The following is a 13,616-nucleotide window of genomic DNA, read 5'->3' on the forward strand; positions in this document are numbered from 1 at the left end:
AGGGCTAGAATGACTGTGAACATTGGATTTGAACATTGATAGAGCAAAGGTTTAGGATTTGCATCAAACTAACACCTGTTGCTTTTCTGTGTTAAAACCTGGGCAGAAATCTTTGCCTGTGAAAAAAGGGATATGTAATCATTTCTCCAGTACAGAGTTGCATTAAATTTGTAATTCCAAAAATAACTGCAGCCATATAAGGACAGTGAGTTTTGTAGTGTTTGGGAGTTAACGTGCCAGAGGCAAAGAATCTTGTAGCAAAATCCCTGCTCCTGATCCATAGCCTGAGAGAGCAGCCTAGTGCAAAACCTAGGGTCTCTGAGATTGCATGTTCATATCTAAGAACTATAGAAGACCTGCAGATGCATATTGGCATAAAAACACTAGGACATAATCTCAACTATTGTAAACCAGCAGAGCTCTGCTCGTTCCAGTGGAGCTGTACCTGTTTATACTTGAGAATCTAGCCCATGACTCAGAAATACTTTCTGTGGCCTAAATCTATACGAAACCTCATTGTTAAATCAGTGTACTCTCAGCACATCTCTATGCTATGGACATTACAGCTGCAGCTATGCTAGTATAGCACCCTCGTGAAAAGGCTTTCTAGATTGGCGGAACAACCCTTTCCATTTATGTAGGTAACCCCTTCGGCAAAGGGCAGCGGCTGCCTTACTGGAGTAATTCTTTTCGTGTCTCAGCAATATAGCTAGGTTAATCTAAATGTGAAGTGTACACCAGCCCTGAATCAAAATGGGTGAGTATGTCTGAGTGTTTTTATGACTAGAGAACTGCACCGACAGCACCGCTCCTGGCTTAAGGCATAAGCACTATCGGTTTTATGGCTAGGACCCCAACACTGGGGGTCAGGAGTGCCTGTTGGCACCTCAGTTTGTTTGAAAGAAAAGCTTTAAACGTCTCTGCTTTGGTTACTTTTGCTTAGCTATGCTGTATGCAGCCACCGTGGCCGCATAGCTGGGAGAGGGGTGAAGTGTCCTCTTTTGTGTCTCACTGAATGGTTAACTGCAGGGCCTATCTGCTTAGGGCCCTCTGCAGCACCGGTCTCAGGGAGGCCTCCACCTTGAGGAGACAGAAGAGTGCAGTGGACCAGGCCTGCTCGGACAGCTGCACCCTGCCTGCTCGGCCCCCCAGGTTCCATGCCTGAGGGGGCGGACAGAGGTTCCCTAGGGTGCCTCTCGGAGGAGGAAGGACGGGATCCTCGGCCACTCGCGGGGGGGGGGGAGCAGAGCCCTAGGAGCCCAGCCGGGCCGAGAGAGCGCCTGACTGAGCTGCCGGCCAGCGCAGAGGCTTGATGCAGCCGTGCATGCCCTCTTCATGCTGTCAGTCTCGGTGTAGTGGACTCCGCCCTCGTCCTCCGAGCATGCGCGCTCGTTTCCACAGCTCAGGGCTCCGCGCCTGCGCACTGCCCAGCGGAGCCGGAGCTCTGTGGTGGCGGCGGCGGCTGGGGGAAATGGCGGCCGTGGTGCTGGTGTCGGTGGAGAGCAGCTCGGGGGTGATGCCGGGCGGGAGCCCGGCTGCGTGTGGGGCTCCCGCGGGTCCCTGTGGGCCGGGTTCGTGGAGCCGGGCCCTGGACCGGGCCCTGGAGGAGGCGGCGGTGAGCGGGGCGCTGAGCCTGAGCGGCAGGAAGCTGCGGGACTATCCGCGGGGCAGCGCCGCCAACCACGACCTGAGCGACACCACGCAGGCCGGTGAGCGCGGGGCCGGGGCCGGGGCCGGGGCCGGGGCCGGGTGAGGGACCGTAACTGCCATCTTCCGCGCGCCACACCCCCGCCCCGCCCTGCCCCCAGCGCCGCCCGGGCGGGGCCCGCGAGCCAGGGCTGCTCGCCCAGCCGCCGGGTCAGTGCGGGGAGCCCGGGGCGCGGGCTGGGCTGGGCTCTGGAGCAGGGGCGCGGCCCGCTCCGGAGTCGCTTCGGAGTAGATGAGCTGCCTTGCCTACTGCAGCCCTTGCGCCGCTCCCCCCCCCGGCCTGACTCTACGCCCTCGAGAGTGGGCGAGTTGGCTTGGAGGAGTCACGAGTATCTTGCCAGCCCGATGAGCTGTCAGGCTCGCCAGGGCTGTTCGGCTTGCTTTTATATGTCAAGGCGTTGATGTCCCTTTTTAATTGGCTAGACTTAATTTTTTTTTTTATTAAAGCTAATGTTAAAATTATATAACATGCCGATTAAGGAAATCGTGTCTGAACTAAAGTAGCAACAGGTCCTCCGAGCCCCACTGCTGAGTATTGTGGTTTTATAATCTCACGTTGCTTTAAAAAGAAAAAAAAACAACAACTTTTTTTCTACGGCTGTGGGAAAGCTTCACACTGACAAGTGAAACTGACTGCACTGTCAAATGTGTTAAGTGAAGCACCTGTAAAAATCCTTTTTGCTCTGTTCTCTTTCAGTTACAATAATCTTAGATGGAAAAGGAGTACTTGTAGCACCTTAGAGACTAACCAAAAGTGAGCTGTAGCTCACGAAAGCTTATGCTCAAATAAATTGGTTAGTCTCTAAGGTGCCACAAGTCCTCCTTTTCCTTTTGCGAATACAGACTAACACGGCTGTTACTCTGAAACCAATAATCTTAGATGTTACTTGTAGCCAGAGGCAAAACCTTTTCAGACAAAAATGTTTGTCTTGTACATGTCTTTTTTGGATAAAATAATGAAAATATTGGATGGGAAAGGCATATCAAGGAATATTATGTAAGGAATGCTTATGAAGTTATTACCTGGAATGTAGAACTTGTGTTTTCTTAAAGCATTATACGGGGGAATTTTCCCTACATTTATTTTACTGTCTGGTTGTATAAAGAATATCTCAGCTAATCTTGGAAGGCTTCAGCCATGCTATTAGCCTTCAACTTCAGTTTCTTTTATGTATTCATTTTTGTTCATTGTTGATATTTGAGCTAATCTCTTCCTTGTTTCTCTGTAAAATTAGTTTGTGGTGCCTTGGTTCCAAGGACATTAGCTAAAAATAAACTGTACTGTGTTTTATTTTAAATAACTTCCAAATCTATCAAGTACATTCACAAGTGTATTGGCTGTGTTGACAGGGTGTTAGTTTATTTAAATCTTTCCAAGTGGTTCTTTACATGGTTTAACTTTATAGTCTGTATGCCATATCGTATTTGGGAAAAAATAATTAAGGATAATTACAGATAGTAATAAAAAAGCCATACTGTTCAGGAAAAATCTGGCTTGTTTATTTAATTAATATACCTCAATGGACAGATAAAATGTTCCTTGTTTTATTCATACCATAATAATCTTGTATGGAAGAGTATGTAAATATAATCAGAGAATGAATGCTCAGTTGTCTAGTATGTATGTATAAATGCGACTAATGAATAAGGTTGAAAAATCTGTTAAGGGGTTGTCCTTTTTATTGTTTAAAATGCTGTTCATTTATTGTACTTTTAAAAACAATTATGGGAATTCTTGTTTCCACAAGTGTTCCCATCTATTGTGATTAATATTTGCATTGTAATTGTTCAAGAACCGTAAATGCTAATAAATAGCAACGCACACCATACACTTCATGCATCGTCATAACAATGAGCAATGAAACTTTCTAAATAGTGAATGGAAAGCTGTGTATTTTCTTTTTTCCTGAGTGAGAAGCTGTGCTTAAATCTATTTTGGGAAGGCCACTACAGGTGTCTTCTTCCATTTTTGGTGGAACATATTTTATGATGATTCTTTGTTTTGGATGAGGCTTGAATATGGGAGAAAAATATCATACAGCTGTTCCTAACATCTGAATATCAGTTGTGCACGCAGTATAAATTTATTTCAATTTCTGTCTTTTCCGTCTCACATCAATTTCTTTTGGGTGGAAAATCGTACTTAATTCTATTTACAGTCATGTGGAGTCTACTTATATATAGTACTCATAGTTTGCTGGGAGCACCATGTACCTAAAAAACACAGTTTTGTACCTTGAAGATGTACAGCTAAGGCCCCCAATCCTGAAAAAAACTTACACATGTACTTAACTTTAAGTGCTGTTAGTAGTTCCATTAAAATCAATAAGACTAGACTACTCACATTGTATAAAGATGTGTATGGGCTTGTCTACACAAAAGTTTGAGTTTCACTATACTGAAAGAGATAAAAGCAGTAAACCTGCCTCGTGTGGATGCAGTTATACTGGTATAACTTATTACCATATAGGAAGAGGAATAATCTATACCAGTATAAAGCACCATATCGCTATGACTGCATCCACGCTAGGGGGTCGTACTAGTATAACTATATTGGTTTTAAAAAACTGGACCCCTAACTGACATAGTTATACCATACAAAAACTGTGTATAGACCAGGCCGAATCTTCACGGGTTCAATGGGCTTGACTGCAAGATCTGATATAAGTGAACCTAAAAAAGAAGTTGGGTCAGTAGGGGGAGTCTTAGGATGTAGAGATTACAGCTGTAAGATCAAATTTACTTGGATAGTCAGTGTAAGTCTTGAAATTGGTATTTTTATACTGTAAATGGGAAGAAGTCCTAAAACAAATGTATTTTACTACTGCTATACTTTGTGAAAAGCAAGGTTCTATGAAACCGTGACTCCCTAATTCACTTTTTAAAACCCTGTTGTTTCTCAAGCAATGTTAATCAGAATAGTAGATGCAGTTCGTATAAAACTATGAATTTATTATATTTCCCAATTCTGTACATGGGTTGGGTGAATGTCATAGTGGTTTTATGTTAGTGTAGTAAATGCAGTCATGATTCACACCAAGTCTTGAGCTAAAAAACACCTTGGAAACAGAAGTTAATAAATTTCATTACTGTACCTGCTTTCAAGCAGTTTCAAGATCAGCTGTACTCAGGCAGTTAACATTTTATTTCCTAACATCCAAAAGTAAACCACAAATAAATAATGGATGTGATGGCACAATACTACTTTGGTTAAATTTTCTCACACTGTTTTATGTATTAAACCAATACTTAAGGTAAAGATATTTTGAGACTGCTACCCTACCAGATTGTTTGTTTGTTTTGTAACATTTTAATAACTTTTCCAAAAGAGAAGATGTGCTACCACAGAATAAACATGGGTCCCTTACCGGTAGTTTGATAGGTTTTTGGGGAGTAAATTGAAAGCAGATGTTCCTATTTACTTATAAAGAATAAACACTGAAAATTTTTACACTCTGAGATTCTTAATATACTGTGTAAACACAATAACATATTGTCTTTCAGTGATTGTTCAAGAAGTTTTGTCTTACCTTAGAAGTAATTGCAGGTCATGCCCAAACTACATGTGTAATGACACAAGTAATAAGAAATGTCATTGAGTGTATTATGTTACTAATTTGTAAAGCACCATAATTTTGCATGCCGTTTTCAAAACATAATTTAGCCCATGTGATTGCAATCTCTATCCCAGTGTGTCTTTGCAATTTCACTTGCAAACAGTTGACCAGATATCCAGTAACATCTGTCCAGCGTCAGGGCCACCTTTTAAAATGGTATATCATTAACAAAGTCAGGGAAAATATTTTGGTAATATAAGAAACAGGACTAAAATGTTAGCAAAACACACTTCTATACATTATAAGGTTACATACACTGAGGCGGATTAATGTAATTGGCTTCGTTCTACAGCTGTTCTATAGGGTGTCTTCACAGTAGTTTTATCAGTTGCTGACATTTTAGATGAGATTATCTAATGAAATATAACATGTCTTGAGAAACTCAGTATGGCTCATGTAGTTAAGAAATGTTGGCAAAAATATTTATTCTTAAAGCCACAAAACCAGTGTCATAACCCTACTAAAATTAAATAATTGTTTTAAATAAAACTCCTTTGGGTTATTATATCATGAATATTCATTTCATAATACTGTTCAGTTCAGATGAGCTCAGATTGGGAGGAAGAAGTGCTGGATCTCTACTCAAACTGTGCTCACAATGCTAAGCTTATGAGGGTATAGCTCACCAAATCCGTTCCCTGACATTGCACAGGCGTGGGCATTGGTGCACCGTAGTCTCTCCTGTTCTCTACTTTTGGCAAATGATAGTTTAGTTTCCTGATGGCTGTAATACTTGAGTCTAATTCAGGCAGGGTGGATTGACTTAAATCAAAGCAATCTGAATCAGTGATTCTAAATCACAATGTGGAAAACCTCAATTTAAATAAACAATTTAAATCAGTGTTTCTGTTTGTACTTCCTTTATTTTCTGAAGAAAGGTGGATTCTCATTGGTTGATGTGACCATTAAAACATGCTGATTTAGTAGTAAATCAGCGGTCTTCAATCTGTCGGATGCCCCTCCCCGGGGGTGTGGAGTAAAGTTCTAGGGGTTGTGGCTGGGGCCGGGACCAGCCCCCACAGGGTGCGGAGAGGGAGTACTGCATAGTTTCGCTTCTAGCCCCTGCTGCTGGCTGTGTGCTGGGGGATCTGCTCCCTGCCAGCCCGGGGTCCCGGCTGCGGCTGCAGGCCTCAGCCCCGTGACTGAGGGTCCGCTCCCAGCTGTGGCCCCAGCCTCAGCCCCCTTATCCTGGTCCGCATCCCCCCGCTCCTGGAGCCATGGTCCCACTCCCAGCTCCATAAATGGGGGCACAAGATAAAAAGTTTGGGGACCACTGTATTAAATCCTTTACACTAGATTTGGTGTATCTTTTTGTTACCTTGGAGAGTTCACTATAACTACATACATTTATTTAAGCTATTATATAGCTTAATATTTTCAGGCTTATTAATTGTATGTTTTTTAGTGTGTTAGAAAATGGTGAATGGTATAGTGCTTATTTACTAGATAGTTAACTTTTTGCTAATGTTTTGTGTTAAACTGCATTAGGATGGTAACTGGAATTTAATTAAACACACAAAACATCACACAAAATTAATTTTTATTAAACTAAACAAGTCCTACATGAGCTATTGTGCCATATTTATGAATATTGAACTTAAACGTTAGATTTACCCCCCCCATTCTTTCTTTATATAGAAAAGCAGCCTTTACCTCATAGTTTTTGATAGAGGCTCAAGCATTCAGCATATTTATACGTTTTAAGCTGATATAGTATAGGTGTAGGCCTTAACATATTTTGTATTAAATTCAGATTTCATTTAAAATATGTTTATTTTTAAAAAGAAAAATTTCTTATTTCGATAACAAAATAAAAAAAACGGAACAAATTCTGTTTTCTTTTAAATTTTTTTCCAGTAACAAATATTGTTTTTTATCCACCCTGAATCCCAGTTATTGGGCTCAACCTAGGGGTAACAGGGCGAGTTTTAGTGAACTCTGGTGTGCAGGAGGTCAGACTAGATGATTTGATGGTCCCTTCTGGCCTTATACCATATAACTCTTTAAAATCCAAATATCTAGATGTTTCTGCTAAAATGAAATAGTTTACAATATTGACAATTTGAATTGTCTTCATTAGGCTCCCTAATTAGCAATCCATTTGATGAAAGTAGTTCAGACTCTTGGGACCAAACGCACCCACCCATCCCCAGCAAGACCTGAACACTGCTTTGTTCAGAGGTTCTAAGAGTGGTTGTGGGAGAGAAGAGATGAGGAAGAAGCCTACTTCTTCACCCAAACCTAGCAGTTTAGCAACAATGGCTGCATAGCCTTTGGACAAGACTCTAGCTATTTGAATATGGTCACATTGGGATCTGATCTCCAGTTGCTATCAACAGGGTCTCTAATTGTGCAAAGTGCTTGCTCCCCAGTCTTTGCTTTCTGTGATGCTTCCAATTTCTGGTGCCCTGGATAATGTCTGAACTCCAGACATGACTGCTGGATCCTTGGTCTTGGCTAACAGAAATAACCCAGGATAATGTTTCAGTAACTTTGTCTTAGTTCTCTTAATTTCTCCTTTTTTACACTAAGTGGTATGTGAAGAGAAAAGTGAAATGTGAGGTTTGAATGTACACTGGCACATTTATTTAATGAATCCTGATCATATTACTGTTTACTAGAGAGTTAAGCTTTGCGTTACTGGTCTAAACTCTTTGAGGCAGAGGCAATCTTTTGTGTGTTTGTACAGCGGCTAGCACACTGGGGTCCTGGTCTCTGCCTGGGCCTCCTAGGCACTATTGCAGTACAATAATAAATAATAATAGTCTCACTTCTGTATATTGTTAAACTGACCTTTTAAAAAAATCTAGTCTTCTAATAAACTCCTCTCCATTTCCCAGTTATATTTGATTCTAGGCTGTCCTTTAAGATTTCGTACCACTATATATCAAACTGGTTTTTCATGATCAAGTACTTGCTATCTACAGGCATGCTATAGATACGTTACTGGAAGTAATGGGACAACCATGTTGGGGGGAAAAAGGTTGGGGGTAGTAAAACTGGTATGAGAATGCTTTAGTCCTGCAAGCATGTTGAATGGGATATCAAGAGGATAGGAAAAAATTGTGTGGATGTTCCTATGGTGATCAGACATCCCAATATTATTAGGACTGTCTCGAAATTAGGGACTTTGTCTTATATAGGCACCTATTACCCCTCCCCACCCCGTCCTGATTTTTCACACTTGCAATCTGGTCACCCTTGATGTTCCCCTCATTCTATTTCCAACACCCCTTCCTCTTTGATTGAACTTATGCTTGAAGGCAGCAAATTTATGTTAGTTACACGTTGAATATTTACGTTATTTTGTAACCGTTTACAGTTAATCTCTTGTAAGTTTCTTGATCAGCACATTGTTTTACAGTTTGTATGCTCTAGGTTTTGGGCCAATGAGACTTTAAATGGAAAAGCTTTTCTTTGAACTGAGTTGAATTCAGTGGCATTCTACTGATGACAGACTTGGCTCCCATGTGCTCCCATTCAGCAAAATAAATTATTTTAAGCAAGTAATTTTAAACTGATGGTTTAGCTCTCGACTGAAGCTGACATAATTGGTTTCTTCAATAACAGAAAACAGCAGTAAAGAATTAGAGGTGTGTGGCAAACTTTACAAATTATATTGAATGTGCTAAAAATAACAGAATGTGATGTGATAGTTTACAAGGTGTAACTCTATTTAGGGGTTCTTCTCTTTAATAATTAATCATGCTGGAATTTCATGCTTTATGATATCAGCCAAACCACCTGAATTTGTAGCTATGCATTTACTTGAAGATTATGGGCTGTGCAGTATACTTTCTCCTTGAACCATTGGTGTTCATTATCGACATTCATGCTATAAATGCGTCTTAGGGGTTTACAGTTTGGTTATGTGGGCTAAAAATTCAGTTAAAATATTTCTTTAGATCTCTAAATTATAGGTATTTAGAGAAGCCATTTAGTGGTATCATACAGTGTTCTTTTTTATAAAATAGCTTTGCATAGTGTCGACAAGTGTGTTTTTTTAATATATCCTTGTGGAAGTGGGGAAAGAGCACCCTGCTTCCACTCTGAAACAACTTTTTTTCCCTTCATGCCATCATCTTCCTTTCTACCTTCAGAGGCTGGGGGTGTCTTTAAGGAGAGAGAATTATGATCCTTCACCAATCAGTAGTGTTACTGTTATGTAACTTAAAGCATTTACTCCTCATCCCACATAGGATAAAAGCATTGACCATGTAATGCTCTCAAAACTTGCCTGCTCAGAAGAGAAATAGTTTAATGGGAAATGAGCTTCTCTTAGTTTTTGCAGAAAAGATATTGGGTTGTTGAGATTATAAAGTCAAGCATTCAGACTTAAGGAAATGCCAGAATTAAGGTTGCCTATGCAACCTTTAATTCATATCTCTTGTGCATATGTGTATGATATGATATGATATGACCATATGATATGGTCTTTAATTACATGATCTCATGCTGTTTTTTGCACAAGATTCCTGTCTTATTCAGTGTATGGGAAGACAGTCCTTAATTAACAAGCAGCTATTCGATATTTTGTCTTCACCTCACGTTCAGTGTGTGGCTGTAGACTTTATTTACTGCATGCTATTCAAACCCTGCGCTGAAAACAGAATTATTCGTTTCCTTGTCAGCTTTTCTCTGGCACTCATCACTATAGTGAATGCTTCATAAACATTAATTTATTCCACAGCTGTGAGATGCTGAGGGTATTATTCACATTTTACAGCTGGGGAGCTGAGGCACAGAAAGATTAAGGTCAAATGTGTTTACTGATTTTGAGTGCCCAATCTGAGATGCCTAGGACCTGATTTTTCAGAATATGTAGAATTAAATAGCACTTAATATGTCAAAGCCCAGCTCTGAGTGCTCAGCACTTCTGCAGATATGACCCTCGGATATTAAGTGAGGCACCCCGAAAATAGACAGCACATAGTTGGTGAATACCTGTGAAAAGATTGGTTTAAGTGACTTATCAAGCATCACATAGAAATTCTGTGGCAGAGGCAGGGGTAGAATCCAGTTTCTCAGGGCAACATTCAACTGCTTTGACCATGAGACCATCCTTTCTCTACCTAATGACAGGTTTCAGAGGAACAGCCGTGTTAGTCTGTATTCGCAAAAAGAAAAGGAGTACTTGTGGCACCTTAGAGACTAACCAATTTATTTGAGCATGAGCTTTCGTGAGCTACAGCTCACTTCATCAGATGTTTACCGTGGAAACTGCAGCAGACTTTATATACACACAGAGAATATGAAACAATACCTCCTCCCACCCCACTGTCCTGCTGGAGTGGGGTGGGAGGAGGTATTGTTTCATATTCTCTGTGTGTATATAAAGTCTGCTGCAGTTTCCACGGTAAACATCTGATGAAGTGAGCTGTAGCTCACGAAAGCTCATGCTCAAATAAATTGGTTAGTCTCTAAGGTGCCACAAGTACTCCTTTTCTTTCTCTACCTGTAATCCCCAGCTGCATTCACTGCACACCTTCCAACTTCTGCAACAAATGAGCCAGGTGTGTTACAGACAACAGCCTACTTCATTACGTAACCCTGATTCATCCCCAGAGCAGATTTGCACATTGAACAATGAAGAGAAAATACAGTATTGAATAGCTGCTCATTAATTGAACACCATCCATCCTGTGCACTGAATGAGGCAAGGGTCCTGTGGGGGGAAAATAGTATGTGACCATGTAATTAAGACTGTATCATAATGCCCATGCACAAAGGGGGGCTGCATTAAGGTTGCACAGACCTTTCTGCCTGTCTTCTGCTCCATCCCCTGTATTCTGTCCTTGTTCCAGTCCTGTCTTTTCCCCACTCCTGCTTCCTTGTCACAGTTCCGTTCCCCTTGCTTATCCAGTCCCAGTCCTTAGGCTTCTCATACCAGTCCCAGTTTCCTTGCCCAGTCAGTCTTAGTCTCCCTGCAGAGTCCCAGTCTGCCGTCCTCCCAGTGTTGTGTCTCTCCCCCTCCTCCCATACAGACTAGTTCTCCTCTCCTGGCTGTTCATCTGATTTGTCTGCCCCTGCCCCTCTGGCCTCCAGTTTTCTGTCCACCCCCCAATTTTATCAAGTCTATAACCCACATTTGAATGCACTTATGCGGGGGGTGGGGGGGGAAGATTTCACCAAAATTACTTCCTGCTGAGTATTTTGGAAAACACATGGCTTCCCAACCCGTAAATGCAAAATATATTTCCAATAAATCGAGGCACAAGGGTTGCCAAATCAGTACTCCAGAGGGCTGTAAGAAAGCATGCAGTATTTTAGATTCATAGGAATTACTGGCAGATGTTTCATATCGTCTCTTTGATTTTTGGTGTCTGAACATAAAATGTCCTAGTTAAAGACCATTTAATTTACCTCTAGTTCTGTAAAGATAAATATTACTGGTTCATTGGTGTGTTATTAGAGTGAAGTTGGTCTTTCATGAAAACTAGAGGTTAATGACATCTGACACTTCTGATTTTTTTTAAATACTGTAAAAGAACATGTTAGAGCAATTCTTTTCTTACCTCACACAATTCCAGAAATCCTGGACTTTGCCTTGTCTGTTTCAGTATGTGGTAGGGAGGGAGGGAAATTAAGTAAATATAATATTTTTATCTTTTCATGCTGTTATAATTTGTGAATGATTTTCCTATGTAGTAAAACCCTATTGTCTGGGGAAAGGTGATCTTTTTGTTTATATTCAGAAGTAATACTGTTGCTTTGAGAGTTGCCTCAGTAATCCTCATTTGTGGAAGCTGTGCACTTGACTTTAAAGTGGGAATCTGCAAAAGTAATAAACTCAAACCACGGTAGCTGGTGAGTACCTTTATTTTCTTGGAGTGAGAACTCGTTAAAGCCATCAGAAATTATGCAAAATAACACTGGCTTATACCTCAGAAATGGATCCTTATTTATTGGCAAGAAAATATTCAGATTTTTATTTTTGTAAATAGTTTGCTTTTCATTTAGTATGGTGGTTGTACCTGATCATGATGTCACGGCATCTCATATATTCTCTTGTGGCTGTATAGTCTGATCTGCCAGGAGCAAGGTCATGAACAGATGTCACATAGGAATGCGTGGACTTCCCTTGAAGACTCTGAATGATGCTTGGCCTTTTTTCAGTCAGTTTTTTGCATCAGTCTTTCTCAAATTACCTACAGCCTTTATTGATAGTTGCTCTTCATTCAGATCCATCCTTGACTGTGTCTTCAAAGTTATCAATATTTGTGCTGCACAAGTTGAGAGTCTGCTTATTGCTGTATTTAAGCATTTATGGTGACCACCTTTTGTGCACTTTCCAAGTTTCAGTTCTCCATAGAGGACATATTTCGGGAGCCTCTCATCACCTGTTCTGATAACATGACCTGTCCATCTAAACTGAGCTTTGATAACTGTTGCCTCAGTGCTGTGTGTGTTGCTCTTTCAAATTCTCAACAGTCAACATATTAAAAGGTGAAACAAATTGCATGATTATAAAGAAATTTGGTAGATTTTTTTTTTAAGCCAGATAATTAATTTTTGGGTGGTGATGGGACAAGTGGAAACTTAACCCTGCTTAATCCATTATTATTATTTACCAGGACTATTGAATTTCTTCTAGTCGAGTCCCACCCATTTCCGGCCCACCTTGATTATCATACACATTGTAAGGAGAGTGATCACTTTACATAAGCTATTACCAGCAGGAGCGTGGGGTGGGGGGGAGAGAAAAGCTTTTGTAGAGATAAACACCCATTTTTTCATGGTCTGTGTGTATAAAAACATCCTCTGTATTTTCCACAGTATGCATCCGATGAAGTGAGCTGTAGCTCACGAAAGCTTATGCTCAAATAAATTGGTTAGTCTCTAGGGTGCCACAAGTACTCCTTATCATGGTTATGATTATAAATGGTGTGGGAATAAGGAAGGTTTAGATTACCTTAATTATCTTATACTGATGCTTAAATTTGCTAGTTCTTCAATGAGAGTGGGAAAAATCTTTCAATGTAGAATGAGCAACTTATGCTTACCATGTTAATCTTGGTTTTCCTTAATATCGCTACTAATTATAAAACTATTTTTTGCTGCAGGGGTTTGCCGCCTTAGAGTTTATTGCCTCCTGTTTGATTTTTTCCACTGACATCCTAATCCTGAGATTGATATCAGTTATTTCTCTAATGGCAAACTGGTGTTATGGGCACAGGATTATTTGCTAAACAACCGAGGAGAAAGCAAGCAGCGCTGAGAAATACGAAGATGATGATATCACAATAGAGAGCACAGAAATACTTATTCAGTACATTTTTAATGAAAATATTT

At 40.7% G+C, this 13,616-nt stretch overlaps 1 protein-coding gene across 16 annotated transcripts in view; it reads left to right on the forward strand.

Moving 5' to 3' along the window:
- The first annotated feature begins 1,251 nt into the window (after window positions 1-1,251).
- LRCH3 (leucine rich repeats and calponin homology domain containing 3) overlaps window positions 1,252-13,616 on the forward strand; it is a 121,365-nt gene continuing 109,000 nt past the window's right edge. For 3 of the 16 annotated variants that reach the window (XM_075132062.1, XM_048864656.2, XM_048864666.2), the window contains exon 1: window positions 1,259-1,709. In XM_075132062.1, coding sequence (XP_074988163.1) covers window positions 1,313-1,709 — 397 coding nt within the window. In that variant the 5' untranslated portion in view covers window positions 1,259-1,312. Of the gene's footprint in view, window positions 1,710-13,616 lie in introns of all 16 variants that reach the window. The other 13 variants (XM_048864665.2, XM_075132060.1, XM_075132067.1 and 10 more) reach the window with 10 other exon arrangements.

Source organism: Caretta caretta, chromosome 9, assembly GCF_965140235.1.
Source record: "Caretta caretta isolate rCarCar2 chromosome 9, rCarCar1.hap1, whole genome shotgun sequence".
NCBI lineage: Eukaryota > Metazoa > Chordata > Testudines > Cheloniidae > Caretta > Caretta caretta.